Raw genomic sequence first — 21,518 nt, forward strand, 5'->3', positions numbered from 1 at the left:
ATCGGGCTCGATTGCGACCGAAACGCCCGTGTGAGCTGTCAACTACTGTTCGACTAAGCTCCGTACCTCCCGCGCTGATAAAACATTTTTATTCCTCTGGCGGGCGTAGTATTTGTTAGCCTTTCTGAAGTGCGCGAGAGACCATTTACCGCCTTAGCTACAAGTAAAACATAGTGCACGTTGACTTTCTCAGAGTGCATCTGCGAGTACTGCTAAAGCAAGCATTGTGGACGTTGCGGAAGCATTTAGGTTACATCGCGTTAGCGCGTCGAGTAGCTTCTAAGGCTACTTGGCTGCAAGGTTACAACTCAACACGGCTGCCTAATTCACCATGTGTTTCTGCTTTCCAGGTGCGACTGCGGACGCTGTCAAGTGCTTCCCAACTTAAGCGAGATTGAGTGCCTGTGTGCAGCGAGATGGGCCCTTTTCTGCTACCCATACAGAAAGCTTTAGAGGTATGCAGAGTTCGTTTGCATCCTTTGCCAAATGTATTCCTACAGTGAAGGTGCTGTCATATTGAGCGATTAATTTTTTAGCTGGGCCAGGACATGTCCTCTGCTTTTTGAATATGTTTACCTGCCATGTCAAATATTTAATGACAATCTGTAATTGGTCTTTATGATGTGGTTCCTGATGTACAGTTCTATTCATAGTTTCTTTAGTGCATATGTGCATGGAAGCACTACGTAATGCGATGTTCCACTTGTGTGTCAATTCCATTTTGCTCATGTTTTATTTCCTGCCTCCCATGTCATAACCAGGGACCCCGGACCTAGTCAAGCTACTGACTGTAGCTTTTTCTCTGAGGTTCTTGCCAAAGCTTCCGTGAATAAAATTTGATGATCACAGTCAGCCATACAATTGCAAGCAGCAGCAGGAGAGCCACTCGCAATGCACTTTAGTTTTTTCTTTTGAATGTTAGCACGCTGAACGTGAAACACTGTTTCCAGTTGAATGCGTACCTACAAGGGTCAGTATTGCATTTATTCGTCAGCATGTTACACCTCCCACATGATGCACATGTCACCAAGTGTCTTCTCCATGATTTATGATATCAAACTTGTCATTATCTGTTAAACCCAGAAACTGCCTTATGGTACTTTTGTGGCCATGCTGCATCAGTTGTAGTGACAACCTATGCCACTTGGCTCCCTCACTCCTACACTTTAGTGTAGCACAAAGCTTTCCCAGCATGATGTGCATGTCAACAAGTGTCTTCTGCTTGACTTATGATGTTCTTGAGCTTGTCATCACCCGTGCCAGTCGGTAGAAACCTTATGGTGTCCTTGCACGCATGCAGCATCAGTTGCAGAGACAATCTATGCGACTTGGTTTGTTCTTTCTCACGCTTCAGTACAGCACAAACCCTTTCGAGCATGAAGTTTGTGTCTTTGCTTTTCCAATTCACTGGTATAGCCTTCGAACAATTGGTTTTTGATAACTCCACCAGTTGCTTGTCTGCTTTACATGTATCAAAACTTCAAAAACCGTGCCTTGTGTGCCGCTATGAGCTCAGTTTTGGAGGGCCTAGGTTCGTTCTGTGGCACAAATGCTGGTGCAATTTTTTCTGGTGCCTGGGCTAGTGCTTCTGGAAATGACGGGTGCTCGATGCAAAGCTCGGTCACCTTGTTTTGTAGATCTTGCACGTAATCTGAAAGTAGAACAAACCAGGTAACTTCAGTGTTCCTTTTTTTTTTTAATGCTATAGCAAATATCTGGAGAGGTCACCTGATCTGGGAACAAATAAGTAAAAGCAACATTCTATAATTAATGCATCATGTGAAGCTTTGCTCCTTGTCTGTCGCTGAGAGTGTGGTTTGCCAGTCTTGTGTCAAAGTAGCAAGAACTTTGGCTTTTCTGCATTGAGCCTAGCTGTAAAGATAATGTCTACTTGTGGTAAAATGTATAATTGGGAGAAAAAGCTGTCTGTGCATCCCGATCGCAGTTACTTCAAAAAGTGTTGCACGATGCTTGAATATGCAACGAATGCAGTACATGCCGCTGTCCTGACTATAACCACCCTACGTGAAAAAAAGATTGTTCTGCCACAATCTGCAGTGCTCTGCTCCTTACAACATTAGCTTGTGAATAGCTTGTAAATGCAATGTGAGGTGTAGTTTTGCTGAGCACTTGTAGAGGAGAACTGCTAACTGAAAGACGGACGTGACACAGTTAAACTTGCCAAATGTAGCAGCCATCTTGAGTGGACACACAGTCATCATGCTATGTCTGGCCTTGGATGTCTTGCTGTGCCATTGCTGTGTTCCATCCTTTGTTGTTGCTTGCTCTTTGTTGGCATTTTCATTGAAATGAAGGGCAGCAATCAGTGTTCTGGAAATGCAAGTTTTCCCACAAGGTTTAATTCTCAGCAGTACTTTGCAAAATTTTTTAGGAAGTACTTGTCTGCCTGAAAAATTAATAACGCATGCATGCTTACCGAGCCTTCATTCCCTCATATGTGTATGCGGTAGATTTAGGAGCATAGCCGTTCAGGACACTATGGAAAGATTCCAGGCTGTATGTCTGCGTGTCTGGCGAGAGCTGTCGGATGTCTTTGAGAAGCACTGGGGCCATGACAATGGCTCTGACTTGTTTGTGCGCTGGAGAGTCTAATGTGAGAAGAGATAGGACATATTATATGTATTGTTCCCTTCATCACAAGTTAGATGGACAATGCACATTGTGCTAAATTTGATTAATTGTGCAAAAGGTTCTCAATTTCAACTGATCGACGATGTAATTACACTGCACAAAATGCAGTGCCACTTAAACTGGCAGATTACTTGTATTTACCAATTTTGAGCCATGACACTCTGCTGGATGGTCCATGGAGGCAGCGGGGATAGGGGTTGCCATGACCATCATGAATGTCAGCTATGTGGTTTAGGAGACTTGTCCATGTCGCCACTAGTAAATCACCATTTCCTCCGCAAGCACATGCGCACCAGTACAGATGGTTCACAATGGGTTGTATCCAGCTCAACAGCTCCCTGCATCTGGCCTTCCGTGAAGCAGCTGTCAATTTTCTTCTGATGCCTGGAAAAAATTTGCACCATAATTTCTTAGTCCATCTCGTGCGAACTTCAACTGTAGGTAGATGAAGAAGACTAGCTCGAAGCATTAGTACAGAATGGAATTGGAATACAGTGCACTGAAAGATCTTTCTGCACACTATTTCTGGTAGTGTAGCCTCAAATAAGTGTGTAGCTTTTTTATTTCAAGGTACTAGTTCCTTCATAGCTAAAGGGACTGTCTAACATTTTCCAAGGACCTCCTATTTTGTAATGCAATAGAAAGCTTATCATCTAAAGTGTAAACGTGCAGTGGTTTCGCTGGTAAGTGAGTAGGAATTTTAAAACAATGTATTTCTATTTGCATAGTGTCTTAAAACTCTATCGATGCCCGAAAAATGGGCTAGTGGATGCAGTGGTGGTAAAAGTGAGAAACCAGAAGCACGTAGTGTTTCTGCGGTATTACTTTGTGTAAAGCACTAAAATGACTCAAATAGCTGTCCTCAGCACATAAGCGGCAAGTTCTTTTGGCCCACCTATAATCGCATGTTTTCTATAGGCACAGTCTGAGTGCCTGTAATTTTCAACAACCTGAAAAAGACGGTGACCCTTGCATCACTCGCACAATGCTACTAGCACTGCTGCATGTCACAATGTCATGGGGGCATAGTTGAAGACCCATTGGTGCACCATTCTTGTCTGCACGATAGCAGTACCACTTTCAACACGCACTACTTTGAAATCAAGAAATCAATCTCTCATGCAAAGAAAAGTTAGCAGAGGCACTTAAAATACAATTTTAGACAATAATGTATCCAAGCAAAATAACTCTCTCTGCACAGCTTTTTGGTGGCATAATGGTGCTCACAATAGTTTCACTGTTTCACCGTCGAGAAACACTTAATTTTTGCACCACTCTCAGAGCCAGATAACAAATAGAATTCCTAGCTTATAGGATACAAGTTTGCTGTTTACATCAATGTGACACACAATATTATCATTCCCACTACAATCCAAAGACCTGATCCTGTGGTAAACAGTCCCTTCAATGCAAATGTTTGAAGTATGATGACGTAAGATGCATTCTTCTTTGATAAACGCTAAGTGCTAGTCAAGAGTTGCTTTGCGCCTATTAACCAACATTAGGTATTTTACTAGCAGTAGTAAATACGTTAGTTCCCTTCATAACTACCTTTTGCAACGTGCCAGACGTCAAATTGGTGTTTGATGGCCGGGCAATGCAGCCTCATGTATTTCTTTATTGCTGTATGGCGGTCTGTTGTCAGGGACCTTATAGAGATGCCCTGGTCACCGAGAAATTGAAGACCTCTGATGAGACCCTCTTTCTCCATTTGTGAGCTTGCCTGAATTTGGGCACTCTGGAAGACAAAAAAATTGTATGTGCACCGGATACATAATTGCATGAAGTGAAGCTGTGCAAATAAAGCATCTTGCCCCTTATTCTTAAAACGCTCCTCAATCCCACAGCCCACCTCGACTACCGTAAGTTGGAACCATCGCACTAGCACAAGAATATCACACAGTCAAATCGCTGTGGCACTACCTTCTTATAGCACACAAGGCCCATTGTGTCCAGATGAATTCAGGAGTATGTGAGTAAATCGTCAAGGGTGTGGTAATTATGAAAGGTTTCGTTACAGGGAAGGATGGGCCTTCTAAATACAGCGTGTACACGCTCACCTGTGCATTGATAAGCTAAAAAGGAATACTGAGGCATGTATGCGATTGACTCGTGCTTCCTGGAATGCTTGATAAACATTTTGACGTAGTAGTTCTGCAGAAACCCGCAAGGTGGAGAGAAGTAATGAATAAAGGGAAAATCAGACATCCACCCGTTCATTTTTTTTTATTTTTTCAACTATGAGGCTTTTCTTTCGAGGAACCCGTATGGGTTTCCTTTGTAGCAATTGCTACGAACGGGTGGGTGTCTGATTTTCCCTTTATTCGCTTGATAAACATGTAACAATCATTGCACGATGCTTGAAAAATAGCAATAATCAAATATGTCGAATGATGCTCGGTAGTTCTTTTTTCTACTTACTTCTTTGACTTGAATTTGCTCAGTGTGTATTATCTTTCCCGTGCCAGGACACAAGAACGAGTATGTCAAGAACTTGGCACTGTGGCCTGGTGAGTCACAGCGCCCGTCCCCGCAGAGCTCCAAGCTGCTGTCACCAGCTGCTGCCAGAAGTCCTTTCTGGTGCTCATCCCAGACCTACGAGAAATTTGGACTCCGTCCTGAGTTTTGATCTACTCCAGGTGCTACGTGTACAGTTATGTGCACACGGTTTATGTCTGATAACAATCAGAATGAAAAAAATAGTTGCAATTACAAAATATTGTGCACTCTCTTAATGGACATTAAGGAGAAACACCACCCACATGTAAGCTCTGCCTAGACACATAGAGCAACATAAACACTGACGTAGAGAACATGCTAACACAGGACCTTGGCTAAAAACTGAAAGTAACTTTTGAGAATTGTATTTGTGTTTTGTATTTTATTCAGGATGATATGCAAAAAATGAGGAACAGGTTGCAACATCATTCTGATTCCCACATAACGCAACGGATTTTGAAGACATTCAGCCCTAAACCTCTTGTCGGTGGATGCAAAAGGAACAGATTATGTTAAAAAATGTTGAGTTTGTGTAGCAAAGCTTTGCAGACATTAGCAGCATAAAATGAATGCAAGTAAATGAAACTACATTGAAATTATCATAATCGCTACGGAATCTTCCGTACTGCATATGAGCCATAATATTCAGAAATTCACCTTCCGCTTTCTCTACTTCTAAGCAACTTTTTTCTTCAATGCATAAGCCAAGAATTTTACAAAAATGCCATCTACAAATGCAGCACAATGCAGCACCTTTCCTTACAGTTCCATTATGGGTTTCGTGAAATTAGATGCTACAATTTCTGCAGCTGCATGCATTGTGTGCTAGCGAAAATGTAAGATGAACTTACAGGCTGCTTAGAATAATGCCAGTGTCTGTTCTTGGAACCATTTCCTTCTCATGCCAGGCATATTTTCTGTATGTATGTCCTTTGTTCGCTTTCTTATGCACAATAAAAATGCCTGAAAAATTTGAAATGCTTGCTTCATTCTGTTATTTGGTTTTAGTAATGATAAAGCTTTAGAAACTACTCTTGGACTGCTAGTCTTATGCGAGTGCTTGTGCACTGAGCATGCCTGCCTCAAATTAGCTACACCAAATTTTGAAAATTATGTTGGCATATAGATTTGTTGCACGAAAAGAAAGCAGGTTAGCAGTTTTATATACTAATCACGAGCCATAACAGCTTACAAATATTTTGCAGCCCAACATTCTGCCATTGGAGTGAATGGTTAAACAAAGGGCCAATATGACACTACTTCTAGCTGCTCCCGAGATATTGGGCCGTTGTTCAATATGTGGCTAGCTACATATTCAGGAAAGTTGAAACGAAATGCTTACTGCAGTGACAGCTGGAAAAAGATATGCCTTCTGGTAACTGAAGAATGTTTGATCACTGATGACTTGAACACCCATCAACCTCATCATTCTGAGAGTTCCAGCAGCACTTGAACCGGAGAAGAGTATTGCAGCCGACAAGTCGACATTGCCTTTGGGCTTCATTCCTACTAGTGGCTGGCTCGCCCACATGTGCTCATGTCCCCTTGGGCATTCAGTCTTAGCTGTGATGCGTGTCCCAGAACAGGAGAAGCTCACTGTGCAGGACGTAGAGAAGCAAGTGCGGCACATGTTCAGGAGTGTCAGCAGGTTGTCACGAGAGACAAGAAAGTAGTCTTTGTGTTGCGTACACCCCTCGTCCATATCACACCTGAAAAAGAAAATATGCCCCTTACTCAGCTTTTATACAGGCACTCTCGTACAAATTCACCCCCTTACTCAGTCAAAAGTTTGAGCTGAAAGTTAGCACTTTTCTCTTTTAGCAGCAATAATTACCCTTTATTGCCTTCATTATTTGAAGTGAATTAAATGCTGCACCTGTGCATCAAATAATCGTAAACACAGGATTGAAATTATCTGCAATTTGTGTGCACAAATGGAAGAGAGCTACCCCAATCTGTTACACCTTCTTTGTAATTGTGACTTTGTGACTGTTTGACTCAAATCACTGGAGCTTTTTTCACATCTGTAACTGTAATTAGTTACTGCAGGCCAAAGACTGACATAGACATCTGTAGGTCTTGCTTTTGTTACCACCCATCACATGCATACTTGGATCATTTATAACCTATCACACTGTTTCTCAATAAACAAGTAAACATCACTTTACTATAAACACATAAAGTGCACTAATAAATACTGCACCTTCATATCTGAACATTTATACACCAACATGCACAGTAGTATGCAATGTTTACTTACTCATCAAATGTCACCTCTGGGGTGCAAGTCAATTCTTCCGGCTCGTACGTTGTGTCATGCATGTCAGGGTATTGCAGTACTGGAGACACGTCAGGCGAGGGAATGTAGCTGATGTCCTTTGCTAGTGTACGTCTCCGGTGCTTGACTGGTTTCCTGACACAAGTGGTACGTCGTCTCTTGATTGGAGTTGATGTCTTTGGCGTAGGTATGTTCTGAACATTCACCTGAAGTGCCTTGCATTTCATTTCCTTCACAGTTGTATTCACCTGAACAGCTGGAAAGCAAAGAAACGCCATGCGAAGGTCTGAATAAAAGAGAACCAGGACAACAGCTTTAGAAAAAATGACACTGTGTCACATAGTTCCTGAAAAGTTGGGATAATGACAGCAATTCTGACTAAATTTGCATAGCACAAAGCACCAACAAACATGCTGAAGTAGACAAGGTTCTACTAGCCTGTCCAATATTTTTTGGTGGTGCTACCAAACAAGAGAAAATTTGCTACTTGTTCCCCCAGACTCCATCACATATAACATTAGTAGTTTTCTTTAAAAGCTAGGTAGCAGCTCGGGTGTACTTACCGACGCTCGTGCCCAGTGGTTTAGCCTGCACTCCTTTTGCATTCCCGACGCTGCGGAAACTGCTTGTTATCGCGGGGATCTGCATAAAATCTGTCTGCGTCTCCGCGTCTTTCGCACCAGAGGGAAGCGTCTGAAATGTGCCGAAAGTGCACTAAGCTGTGTGTTGCGTTTGATCTGCGTACAACTGCAACCACCGTGACAAACCCCGCACACATACCTCCGCGTTACTTTCGGTGAAAGTGCCAGCAGAGTTATTTTCAGTCATCGGGTCGGCAACGTTAGCCTGTAAATAAAAGCAGCTGGCTATGAGTAACGTGAAGGGCGGCGCACACTTGCTGATTTTTAGTAATGAAAGTTAAATAGCATGCAGCGTCAAGAAGAGGCACGACTCACAAAACTTACGTCCTGCAGCAACGGTGCTTGCTCTTCAAGGGGAAAAGGCGATATCGACGGAACAACGTTGCAACCCAGTCGCGCTTGGAAAGGCACTTCGATTGACTGTCTTGGGAGAGAATTGTGCTCGCAATCCGCGTTGCTTTCAATGGAGGTTCCAGTGGCGTCATTTTCCGTGATCAAGACCTCAACGTTAGCCTGTCAATAAAGGCAGCTGGCTATCAGTACCGTAAAGGGCTGCGCACACTTGCTGAGTTTTAGTAATAAAAGGAAAATAATATGCGCGTCAAAAAGAGGCTCTACTTACCATGATATTTTCGTCCTGCAGCAACGGTATTTGTTCTTCATGGGATGAAGGCAATATCGACGGAACAGCGTTGCGACGAAGTCGCATTTGAAAAGGCACGTCCATTGACAGCCTCAAAAGTGAATTGTGTTCGTAATCCTCAGGGCGGAAATGCATCGAGCACACATGCAGTCTGATTGGCACCTTTCCTACCCGCTGTAGCATGGGAAATACACTGAGCCAGCGAGAACGTAGAGGTTCGCCCCGCGGGATCGCATGGTAGTGCACGTTGGTGTCAGAGCTTTCGGTATCCTTGTTCAGACGACGCGGACCGTTTGGGCACCCCGCGACATCACATCGACCTGGCATTTCGCCGCTGGGAACTGGGAACTACAGCTGTCAAGAACTTTCGTGACACAGCACGGACAGCACAGCACGCCGCGAAATGGAAACTTTGCCATTCACCAAGCGAAAGTGCGAGCGCGGTCAGCGCGCCCGAGCGAAACCAGAACTTGTCGGCACTATTGTGGAGTGAGCGCGACGGCCGTAATATGCAGCAATAAAATAACTATGGCCTATCGCATGTTTTATTTGTTGCCAAAATTTATCTAATTTACTTTTCAAGTGTAACATGTAGCAGTAGTTCAACAGTTAAAATAGAGGCTCTGACGTCACTTTATGAGAGGTACCGCAACGCACGACAGGGGGCGTCCCTCCAATTTCCCAATTTCTTCGTTTTCTCGCTTAGAAATAATCTGTTCTCGCTAAGAATGGTGAACTTGTCATCACAAAAGCCTAAGCTTTCAGTCTAGCTCAACTTAATATTTCCCTTTAGTGTCCCTTTAAGGTCTGGCTTCTTTCCTATGTTGGACTAAATGTGTGCTTAAGAAAATATTTACTTCTTTATATTTTTAAAGGAATCTATTCCATATACAAATACATATAACCCCATGTACATATACAATAATATGCTACCTATAAGTTTGTGCTTTTATGTATAACACAAGTCAATGTTCACATAAATGCTACCATGTGTCTTTGAGCACGTTTAGCAGGATTAGTTAAAGTAGGCTATAACTGCTATGCAAATTACTATTTGCCCAGGTTGACTCAGTTTTAAAGGGGTCCTGAACCGCCCCTCAGCCTTGATGAAAAAACACAGTCTGCGGATAGCATGCGCTGCTGTAAACATCTCAGCCAAATTTTGCGGTCATGCGTAGCGCATGGAGCTCGCAAGTAAAGCACAAAGTCAGATTTCTCTCAAATGCCCTCCTTTCAACAGAAGCATGCTTTACTCTTTTCTAGATGCTTTATTTCGTAATATAACAGATTCCGACATGCGGCTGCCATTGGCTAATAGCTGACACAACCAAGACGGGTGTTTGGCTCAGTACGCGCCTTGCTATTGTTACTGCATATATTTATTGACGCAGTTTAATAAACAGGCTGAAGTAAGCGAAAATCTGCTCCACTCTTGCTGAATGCATTGAAGAGCTTTTTGTGGCAAAGTATTTCTCAAAAAGTCCAATTTAATTTCAAATGCATTTCTCGACTTCGATAGAAAGTGGTTCAGGGCCCCTTTAAGGCATAAATTCCAGGAACATGGAATTAGCAAACATTTTTGTTAACAGTTTAATTAAGCATTTTACAGTACATATTACAAAATTGAGGACATCAGCCCAATGCTGCTGTCGCGGAGTGTCAAGCCACGCACCACCAGTATCTCAAAGCATGTCCTCATTCACGAGAATTACCCAAAACTGGTTAGCCATGGATAACCACATTTGTCAACTTGTTTTTGTCTTGTTACAGTCCACCTTTTCTGGTTACAGTTGCTTAAGCAAAAAATTTAGAGATAATTTTTTTTGATTAACTGCTACCTGCATTAAGCTTGCACCTTAAGTCTGCTTGCACCATAACTATTGCAGGGTCGACTTGAGCAATAACCAGGCTGTGAAGCGGACAATAGGCAGGCTGCACTTCAGCGAAACAACATCCAACAACATGCGCAAGAAGGGAAAGCCAAACCCAGACCAGCGCTATTTCTACCTGGTGGTCAGCTTATGTGCCCACTGTGGTGATGCCGTCTACACCATCGCGGCACAGTCCTCTCAAAAAATCATTGTGCGAGTAAGTTCATTTTCACTGACAGCTGGTGTTGTGAACGACAGTGAATGCTTTTCCTTATTGTAGTTCTTACAACTATGTACAGCCAAGTTCGCAGTGTTTATGGTTTGATTTCTTTATGCATGTGTATTGCAGAAACTATTCCAGCCCAGACGGCATTAGTCCGAGTCAAATCCTTCTTGTGTTTAAGTTACCAATTTTTCTGCTTGTTGAAGCTTGTGCAATGATGGCTGGCAAAATATGTTGTCAACCGAACACATTGCAGGCCTCCAACCCGGGCCAGTTTGAAAGTGACATGGAGTTAACCTGGCAAAAAGGATCGACGCACGATGCCATCTACCATTTGGTAGGTGCTTTAAGCTTTCAGTTATGCAACAGTACATTTGCGGCCAGTCTCGTGTGAATATCTTGCCATGTCTGTAACACAGTAGAGGCAAAGAGCCTGGGTGCATGGCCTCATCCATTGTCAACTCAGAAAGCTATGCATGCTCTAATGTCTTCCCTAAAACCAACCAACAAACCTGAGAAGACACTTCGAGACACCTCATGTCTACTACTGTGCATGTGAACACTCTCTCTCTCTCTGTCTCTCTCTCTCATTTTGCCTTTCATGCTCTTACCCCTGTGTACGGTGGCCAACCGGACGCCTGTCTGGTTAACCGTCCTGCCTTTCTTTGCTCGTTTTCTCTCTCCCTCACACTGAAGTACTCAAGGTGAAACACCAACGTAAACAATGCTATGAACTAGCTGAATCACCGTGCAGAATTACTCAATTGTGAGTTTAACCTAGTGGAGGGAAGTCTGTACAGAGTCAAGCTACTATTTGGCATCTTTCCCATTACAGAGTGACTGCATGTATCAATGTTTGAATGTTCCCTCGTTGCAGGGCCCTGTTGGAATAAACACTGAAAGAACTGATGAGAAGCTGGTTGTTAATGGAAATATATTGCTGTCAGGCCATCTCATTCAGCCATCTGATGAACGAGCAAAATCAGATGTCGTTGAGGTAAGGTGTGTTTCCTGTGCTCTGGTTGTGTTCTCACATTTTGCTGCCATTATTTTGCCATAAGAGGCTACGCATACTGCATATATGATCATATTATGTCGCAGTGGATCAACACTAATTCTTGCTGTGTGAAACAACCAATTTACTTGCATTGTGCACTATACAAGGGGCCATCTCTAGATTAACAGTAGCAGACATGTGAGGAAATGGCATGTACTAGGTAAGTTCTTAGAGAACAGTTCATTCAAAAATAGACTGAGTCTGAGGATAAGCTGATACTTCATGGAGGTAATACAGTTGCTTGCGAATAACTTGCTGCATATTCATTGTGCTTGCATTATGTTATGCTGAGGTTTTATTTGTTTTTCTACAGTTGCTTTCAGGCATAAAGCAGGAGAGCAAGGCAGTGTGGAATATATCTTTTGAACATGTACCATCCTCATAAACTGAAACGTGAACACGAAATAACTGATCAGAACGCCTGTTCCACGTAATTACATGGAAGTGCACTAGTGCGACTTGTAATCACCCTGTAGGCAGTTTATTAGCATGAATTATACCCAAAGTGTATGTTTTGCAGTTGGAATTAAGTCATGCTTGCAGGTGGAGCTGGAAGTGGAACAACACATCAGAATAGTTTTGGAATCGTTCATGTTTGAATTTGTACTGATAGTACATGCCATCATCTCAACATAATCTACCACCTTTTTCCAGGTTGTCCTCCAGTATTATGTGAAAATTTTTCTTACACGAGATTCATGTTTATTTAATGTTTGCTTCCACATGTAAATACTAACACACAGTTGAGTGCAGTCGAAAAAAATTCAATTTGAGAGGTCTTCATTCTGCCTGGAGTTCATACTTCACTCAATGCAATATAGTATAACATTCCATTAAGTACATTGAAATTCTAGCCTTTCCTGGCTGGTTAACTGAATATTCAAGGTGCAAATCTGTAAACAGGAATGTCTGTAGTACCTCACAGACTTTAAACAGGGCATTGAAAGGGTGAGGGATAATGGGGGTGGGGTTACAGTTGTGAAAAAAATATACATCTATTACGAGACCATAGAACAACCTCTCTATAACAAGAACACGTGGGAAGGAGCAAGCTTCACACATTTACACTGCAAATAAGCACTTTTATCACAGTTAAGATACTATTAGACACAAAACAACTTTAATTACTCTAAAAACACAACATACTATATGATATAAAACAACGTACTATATTCGAAAATTATGTACTCTTAGACACATGCACAAACATACATTTATGTGTAGCAACACAAACAGTACAAATATGACTTAAAGAGGAGCCATAATCAGAAATGAAAACACTGTGATTAAAAAGCACATTTAAATTCTTGACAATGCATGGCAGTGCTGATGCATTCATTGTATTTGTCATGCCAGTGCTTCACACAACCCCATTTTGCTTCCAGCTTGACACCAGAGAACAGCTAAAAAATGTGGCAAACATGCGGATCTATCGCTACCGCTACATACCCGAGTATGTGGAGCATGCGGGCCTTAAAGAAGCGACGGACACCGGCGTGTTGGCACAAGAAGTTCAGCAGATTCTTCCTGATGCTGTGCACGATGGTGGTGATGTGCTGCTTGGCAACGGCGACTGTATCGAGGGCTTCCTGGTCGTCAACAAGGTTAGGCATTGTTGCTTGCCTCTGCTCTCTTGGATGCTACTGTCAAGATAAGCTATTATGCGCTTGCTCATGTAAAAGATAGCAGTTGTGCTCAGTTCAAAGCCAGTTGTAATGCTGACCCTCATAGTCAGAAATATGCCTTGGCTTAAAGGTTCTCCTCATGTTTGCTGAGCCGAGGGCACTCCAAACATTCAGCTGAAGTCTACTGCACATCAGCAACACAACTTTTTTGGTTGGCTGACGTGACCCATAGCTTGTGCTGCACTGTGCGAAGTTAGTTAGGTGGAGCATAGACGTTGTGCTAGCAAAAGATACACATGGATAAGTGGAAATAGAATGACAGGATATGCACCATTTGAAAGTCTTGTGCGTATCCTGATGTCATCTCTTTGCTGGTCTGTGTGTTTTTGCACCAGTGTAACATTTAATATTTAATTACCCTCCTGAGGGGGCATTTGGAGGTGTCGGAAAGCATTTTGTGCCTGTCCCCATCGTTTCTCAGTGTATGGTGAACCATAAATTAAATAATTAACAATCATGCTACTTTTGTCTACTAAGCAAGATAATTTTGCGCCATGTCAATTTTTCAAAGCACGATACATCACATATGTATTCCAGCAATCTCTATGAAAAATTTTTTTCCCTAAACCGGCAAGCACAATGCCTGTTGTGCCATTGCTAGTCTAGCTGCTTGTTGGCAGGATTGCAGGTGTTGCAGGGATTGCAAAAGAGGAGTCAGAAAGCTGCCAAAAGTAGCAAAAGAAGTTCCAACTTGATGTGAACGTTTATCAGAAAGCTGAAGTCACAGTCATGATGTAACAGAATGCAGTTTTCATAACAGCAGAATGGTCCTTGCTTTTGTTTTCGCAGTAGAGCAAAAATGCAGAGCCCAGTGACAATAATGACGTCCTATGGATATCCTATGGATATCCTATGGACATCCCCTTCCAGAACATGGATATCCTAGAGATGCATCAAATATGTTCTGTGAATGCCCTTCACATGATCATTTGGCTGCACTTTCTGTGTCCTGCAGCATCCCTTGCATGTCGGTGAGGGGCATCATGGGGACATGCTGCATATGTTTGATGAATATATACACCAGGGCCTTTTGTAGTGTTTGCCATACTGTCTATTACGGTCGTAGCGCACGCTGTGTGACAAATGCAACAGGCAGAGTGCCCACGCATCAAGAATGGATACATTGTGTGCACACATTACATGTTCATGCACGTGTGCAGAAGTGCAGCATACTCTTCATTCTTCTAGACCTTTCGTCAAGCACAAGTGACTTATTGAACTATAATTGAAGTTTTGGCAAAGTAAGTTGTGCGAAAACATTTGTAAAGTATGACGTTGACATGAGCTGTGGCCATGATAGCTTTGGGTTGCTGATCAAATATGTGAGAAAACATAATTCCCTTATGAGGAAACTCGGACAAAGCCTCAATTGGAGGACAAGTATTCTCGTGTATGTCAAAAAATGTTCATGTGAGATAGCCTTGAAACAGCCATGGTAGGATATCCAAAACTGGATGTCCGGCGGATGTTTTATTTGTTTTCAATATGGTGCATAGACATTGGGACATGACTCAGATGTCTTATGGACAAAGTGTTTTCACTGGGAACACATTAGATATCAGCAAGCCAGCATTAAACAGATAAAATATAGCTCGGATAATGAACACAAAAAGAAAATTGCGCAGAAACCACAGACAATAATCGTCAATGCAAGTGAATAGCTGACCGATTCTAGAAAGTAATTCGCTTTTAGAGGAATAATGCATTTGAAGGCATATACAGTTAAACCTAGATTTAACGAACTTCAGTATATAATGAAATTCCTGATATATATAACGAATTACATAACTTTTCATAATCTCTCGTCCATAGAACACCATATTTTAGAACCTCATTATAATGAAGTATGTTTGTGTGTGACTTCAGTAGAACAAAATTTCACTTTCACTGCATAGGAATGTCAAAACAATAAAAGGAAACTTCCGCAGATGGAGATGGTCAAATGATTTAATTATAAGCGGCTGCTTGCAAACGCACCTCTCCAAATGTGGGTGGCGCGACAAGAGCGACCGCCGAAGTGGAGCCGCATCATGTTTGGTATAAAGTCCAAGTGCAATAAGATCCTATCGTGCCCACACACTTTGTGCTTTAGGTGCGAGTAAAAGTGTGCAAGGGTGAGACAGGGAAGATGGTGATTTCACAAGTGCTGCTTGCCTGCATAAGCAAAGGGAAAGATGGGGAGGTGAGCGAGCTCACAGTAACGCGATCAAGCGTGCGCAAAGGGTGGTTGGGGTGGGAGGGGGTAAGTTGGTATGTGTCGCAATTTCTGGTGCACGTCTCGGCCATGGCTGTAAGGGTGGCTGAGTGCATACACAGCTGCGGATCCTGCTTCAGAGGTAATCTACCGCATGTGCAAAGAGTGGGCGTGCAGAGACAGCGTGGCATCATGTAAGCTGTCTTCCCGTGCGTTTACCATTGGAGGTTGCGCAATCTCGAGTTTTGGTGACCCGTTGGAATGAGAGGCAGACAAAGCATTCACTTCCTGCTGCCAGCGCTTTTCGTGATAGCGTCGTTCCAGTGTGGGCGACACTATAAGCCGCAGGGGAGGAGTGCACGCAAAAGCGTGGCTGGCTTCGCTTAATTCGTGCCACCGATGTGAAGATAACATCGACGTGGCATGCAACCGTATCATTTGCCACTGACTCCCAAATTGATCAAAATAAAATGTTTTTGATTCAAATTTACTTTTTTCAATTCCCTGCTAATTCAAAAAATTTTGCGACCCCTTTTTGTGTAAGAAAAGTCAATTGGCGACTGTACCTATTTGCATAAAACGTCGAATTTCAATGCAAAAAAATTTTGATGTAACGAAGCAAATTGCCGATTTTACCTGCTTTGTTATATCGAGGTTTAACTGTATTTTTTATAGTCTTGATGTTTATGTACTGTTTGTCGTTTCATTGCATAATTTCATAGATAACGGAGCTGCTAACCAGCACATTTATAATGGTAGTATAGATGGCTTTACATATAGGTGGACTTGCATATGCGTGTCATATCCAACAGTGCTGCTGCGGTAGGCAACTTTGGAAGGTGATGTTGATATTGTCAAAAATTCAAAATTTTATATTTACTTTGTTATAGCCAATAAGTCTGAATATCCATGTTTGTAATCTCAAGGTTTGACTGTATAAGGTTTTCGTCTTCTGGTGACAGCTGGATCCAATTTTTACAGGGCATCGCTGCTTTTACTGAGCTCTTTCCCACTTTGCCCCATTGTATACCAAGGATGATATATTTTCGTGTCTAGTGTCATGTATTATGGTATTTATTGCTTAAAACATACTAAACAGCAGTATGTAACTACTAGTTCTGCTTTTCTCTTGAAGTTGATTGGCAGATGCCCCAATAGCTCAGCAATCTTATCCTGTATGTTTTCTTTATTTCACAGGAGCGCATTTTCATGGAAAATGTTGGGGCTGTCAAAGAACTCTGCAAGGTGACCGACAGCCTTGGGACTCGAATTGATGAGCTGGAAAAGATGAACCGTGCACTCAACAAAATCAAACGGGTTGACAGTGTCAGGTCCTGTTCCAGCAGTAATAGCACAGTTGTCAGGTGAGTTTTAAAAGAAAAGACATTTGCGAATCCTCTCCCAAACTGTTTCAATCTGAAGCGTTGGATGTATTGTAAACTAGACAATGCACACACATACTTATCATTGTATTGTGACTGGAAAAAAATGTACAGAGAACAAAAGCTCTAAACTTATTTAGGGCTACAATACTGTTTCATCTTGTGATGTTTTGTTTAGACTGTATTGCAATATTTACACAAATATTTCTATAGTGTCTGAATCCTGAGCCTTAGGCTAGTTTGGCTTTAGTTCTTTAATTTACAAAATTATTCATCTTTATGCACATGGGGCCTGCATTAAACAGGCTTTTGAGAAAAAGTTCCTCATCAATTTTAATTATTCAGTCTGTTGTTCTCAAATAGCATTGAAAGGAGTACTGGCATTACATTTTCAGCTAGTCATTATTTTGCATTAAATAAAGATCCAAGCCCTCTAAACTTTAGAAAAAAAATACTGGAAAGCACCAGAACACCTAATTAATTTACTGTGATACTTGGTTTCGTGAAGCAGTTTCAGTATCGGTATCTAGGAGGTGGGTTTGTCATCTCATCTCAAGGCACTGTCTTGTTTCTTTGTTGTTATCACTGCAGCTGCCGCATACACATGCACAGCTTGATGAAATGACAGAAGCACTCCTGGTAATTTTTTTGTGTAAACACTACTATTATATCTAGCCTTAATATTACATGACATCAGCACATTTTGCTCTGTGTCACGACATCACAATAAGGCCGATGATGCCCGGTTCGGCATTTCAAGATTACCCTATCAATTGGAAGTGTTTCCCAATCTTGCTCAATGTAATTTTACGTGCAGGGAGCATGCGTTAGAGTTTGTACAATCACCAAATTATGTGTCAATACTTCTTTGACGGAATTATGCTTTGTTAGTGGTGTTATCGTATCATTCAATTACCTTTAAAACACTCTTTTGATCATTCTTTTCTGCGAACAGTCGCAGTTCCTTCCCCTCAAGGAGGAATGCATTGAGGGGCAAGAAGAAACAGGAAAGGCCTTTCTGCAGCAACAAGCTTGTTCAAGGGACCATAACCATTCTCATACTTGTCATGGCATTCTGGTGAGTGGCGAAACCCTGGTCGAGTCATGTTAAACTTTCCAATTATGACTTCTCCATGTTATTAAGAAAAGTCATCATGATCACACCTTCATATCTCCGAGCAATTAGGAATTCATGCTTTCCAGGAAATTGTTTAAGTATTTAATGCTATTCATCGAAAATTTATCGCTGTACAATTTCTACGTGCTCATGCACACAAGCTCTTGAGCAAATCGTAGTCTTTCATACTCAAGCAATACTTTGCAAATTTGTTGTTCAAACAGCATGTTCTCTTCATTGAATAGTTTGAGGAACTTTTGTGCAGGCAGAGGAATTTTTGGCAGTGTTCACGTAGAAAGATGTTTTGAGACAGTCTTGAAGCCATGAACAGTGATAGCCACACTGCAATATGCAGCGCTTAAATAGCATGTAAATGGCATATTTCACTCACTCAGGGTAGAGATAATGAGCTGAGCCACTGTACTACTCTTCTTTCTCACCATTTCCTAATGCAAATTAAACAACCTGCCCCTCTATATATGAAAATGACATTGTTATTGTCTTAAATTATCTTTGCTTCTTGCTCTCTCTACATGTTCCTCTGTTAACAAGATTATCCAATACACTCCTATTCGCAATCCTATTTATATACTCCTAACATCCCCGTAACAATATGATTAGGCTTTGTACAAAAATGAAACACCAAAAATAATGTTAAATGAAAATGGAGCCAGCTTAAATTACTTTATCATATATTAATAATAAAAAGAAATGAGAGCCCATTTCTAAGTAATGCGTGTGGGCACTTTTTAAAAACATTTTAATTGAATTGAATGCAATGTTTCAGCCAGCATTCCATTCTTCTCTAGCAAATGTATTCACAAATCGCATAGCTTGCAAGGTAACCAGGAATCTAATACCATGTGTCCTGTTAGCAATTATTAGTTACAGTTTGTGTTAGGTATTTGCATATGATAGTTTGTCTGTGTTTTATTACTGCTTTCCATTGTTTCTTGATGTTTATTTGGTGTGGAACACTCTTTGAGAGACTTACTAGTCAAGGAACCAAATTTTTCGTGTGGGTGAACAAAACTTTCTATTATAAAACAACCTTGTACGTAGCTTAAATACAAATAACTGTGGTAGCCTAGTCACGAGGCACTTAGCCTTGAATCATTTCATATTTTTCAGAATTTGTCATATCTACCATTCTTAATGTGTCCAAGAAGGTTCTTGAGGCCTTTGGATGTGGTTGAATGAATTGGTAAATCCTGTGCGAGGATAGGCTTGTCGTGTAACAAGTTCTCAAGTTGAGGCTAATCTTGTGTGTATATCTTAAGTGCATGCAGTATCTAATGTTAGCCTGTTGAAACCTTTGCCGTTATCATTCTGTGGCAGCATGTCAATCACATTCTTATTCTGTTGGCCTTTATGCCTGCCCTTGGCTATGTTTGAAGTCTTGAACAAATCTGTACTATTCAACATTTTCAGCCTGGCTGCCATGGCATCATTGTACATTCTCGAATGGCAGCGAAGGAATGATTTGGTAGCGAGTAGTTCAATCAATCGTCATGTGTAAGTACTCCAGTATTATGCATTACTTCTATAGCCAGGTATACGCTCAAAGTTAGCATGGTGGCAATGCAAAGTTACCAGCACAGTGCTTAGTTGCTGGTCTTCTTGCTATGCTCATAGACAAAATATGTTATAGTTTATTATGTTTATAGTACATTATATAAATATAACTGGCAAATCAGTTCTTCAGAAGCCCGTAAGCATAAGATGAGGGAAAGCTTATGAAAAGGAAAAAACTGTCATCCACCTGACTGTAGCACAAAGCTGCAAAGGCTACGATTGTAGCTTCATTTATTTATTTATACAATACTGCGGACAAGAAGTCCAAGCAGGGTGAGCAAAATACAAAAGATTATATATACAGAAGAACAAGGTGAAACAAGTGTGTAACACGTTTTTCACACAAATTGTTGGTCATAAGGTAGACAATTAACAAAATTTTAAGCTTGATTACAATAACTATATTTCATGCACGAAATGACAAGATTATTTACACAAATGGTATACAGCTCACGGGCGCTGGGAGGTATGCTTCAGTTAGTTTATTCCAATCATCTATTGTTTGTGGAAAAAAAGAATACCGAAAAGTGTCAGTTCTTGCGAAAATGGATGTTAGAGAATGAGGGTAGTGGTGTCGAGTGGGTCTGTTTATCAAGGGGGATATATATCTTGCGGTGTCTAAGGCTAGCCTATAATTAATTATGCTTGAAAGAAACTCTGGCCGACTTTTCTTTCTTCAAATTTGTAATAGTTCAATGCCATTATCGGTTAGTAATGCAGTGGGGGAGTCAGTAGCCTTAAATTTACTGTAAATAAATCGTACTGCTTTTCTTTGAATTCTTTCAAGGTTTTTAATGTTAATTTTTGTGTGAGGATCCCTACAGTCGGGTGGATTGCTACAGAGTGATAGTCGGGTGGATTACCAATTTTTCCCTTTCATAAACATATTATCCTACAAGGCAGTCATAAAATGCCCATAATTTTATATCTGAACAATAGAGACAGAGACTTCTTCAACATTTATGATTGCCTGTAGTTCAGATTATTCATGCTGTGACTATAGAGCACTGTGCCTGTTCACAGGCTCCCTACAATACAGTCTCGGATTTTTTTTAATGAACAGTCAACATCACGAGTAATACGTTAAAACATTTTAGTATTCTTTATTACTTTTTTAGTATTTTTTGGCTTCAACTGTAGTATTTTTCAAACCTTAATGTTAGCAGGTGTGCAATTGGTTCCTTATATGGTCACAGAGGTCTTGCTACAGCTTGATTGATACTACTGACGACACTCACGAGTGAAAGCTGCCTCAGTGATAGTAAAATGGGTGAATAATATTCACCAGTGACTTAAGCATACGAGCTTATAATAGGCATAGTGAGTCACTCGTTTCATTGCATTTTATTGGATATATTTGAAGTTATGTTGTGCAAAACAGCGAGAACCCTGAACTGTGCATTATATTTCAGTTGTGCTCACTAGTGACTCGACCATATCAGTTAGGTGAATTATGCAAATAAATGTTATTCATGAGTGTTTTGGTGGTATCGATGACAAGGTGTTCGATTAGAGGCTGCGGATATTGCAGTAGAACAGTGAATCGTATTCGCTAGCGACAGAAGCCTCCCGTCGAGGGCCTAGTGATTATCATCGAATCACTCGTTATTGTTTCGTTTGATAGCCATGACCAAATTGCATGTGTATCATTAATTCAACAAACTCATGCTGACGTTTCTTCTCAATCTATTCCGAGAATTG

General features: G+C 41.3%; 2 protein-coding genes across 4 annotated transcripts in view; one reads left to right on the top strand and one right to left on the bottom strand.

Annotated features, from left to right (window-relative positions):
- The window catches only part of LOC139057485 (myelin regulatory factor-like protein), a 147,007-nt gene that overhangs the window by 108,359 nt on the left and 17,130 nt on the right, over positions 1-21,518 (top strand). For all 3 annotated transcript variants that reach the window (XM_070535816.1, XM_070535818.1, XM_070535817.1), the window contains exons 12-18: positions 10,600-10,801; positions 11,064-11,144; positions 11,685-11,804; positions 13,250-13,468; positions 16,941-17,107; positions 18,081-18,203; positions 19,674-19,757. In XM_070535816.1, the coding sequence (XP_070391917.1) occupies positions 10,600-10,801; positions 11,064-11,144; positions 11,685-11,804; positions 13,250-13,468; positions 16,941-17,107; positions 18,081-18,203; positions 19,674-19,757 (996 nt within the window). The remainder of the gene's footprint in view (positions 1-10,599; positions 10,802-11,063; positions 11,145-11,684; positions 11,805-13,249; positions 13,469-16,940; positions 17,108-18,080; positions 18,204-19,673; positions 19,758-21,518) is intronic.
- On the bottom strand, positions 462-10,588 carry LOC135913490 (uncharacterized). The gene is made up of 6 exons (XM_070534867.1): positions 6,479-10,588; positions 5,074-5,247; positions 4,204-4,543; positions 2,794-3,036; positions 2,438-2,609; positions 462-2,331 (listed from the first exon to the last, which is right to left on the bottom strand). Exons 1-6 carry the CDS (start codon positions 6,851-6,853, stop codon positions 2,070-2,072), a joined length of 1,566 nt encoding a protein of 521 aa, XP_070390968.1. The 5' UTR covers positions 6,854-10,588; the 3' UTR covers positions 462-2,069.

The sequence above is a fragment of the Dermacentor albipictus genome, chromosome 3 (genome assembly GCF_038994185.2).
Source record: "Dermacentor albipictus isolate Rhodes 1998 colony chromosome 3, USDA_Dalb.pri_finalv2, whole genome shotgun sequence".
Lineage (NCBI taxonomy): Eukaryota > Metazoa > Arthropoda > Arachnida > Ixodida > Ixodidae > Dermacentor > Dermacentor albipictus.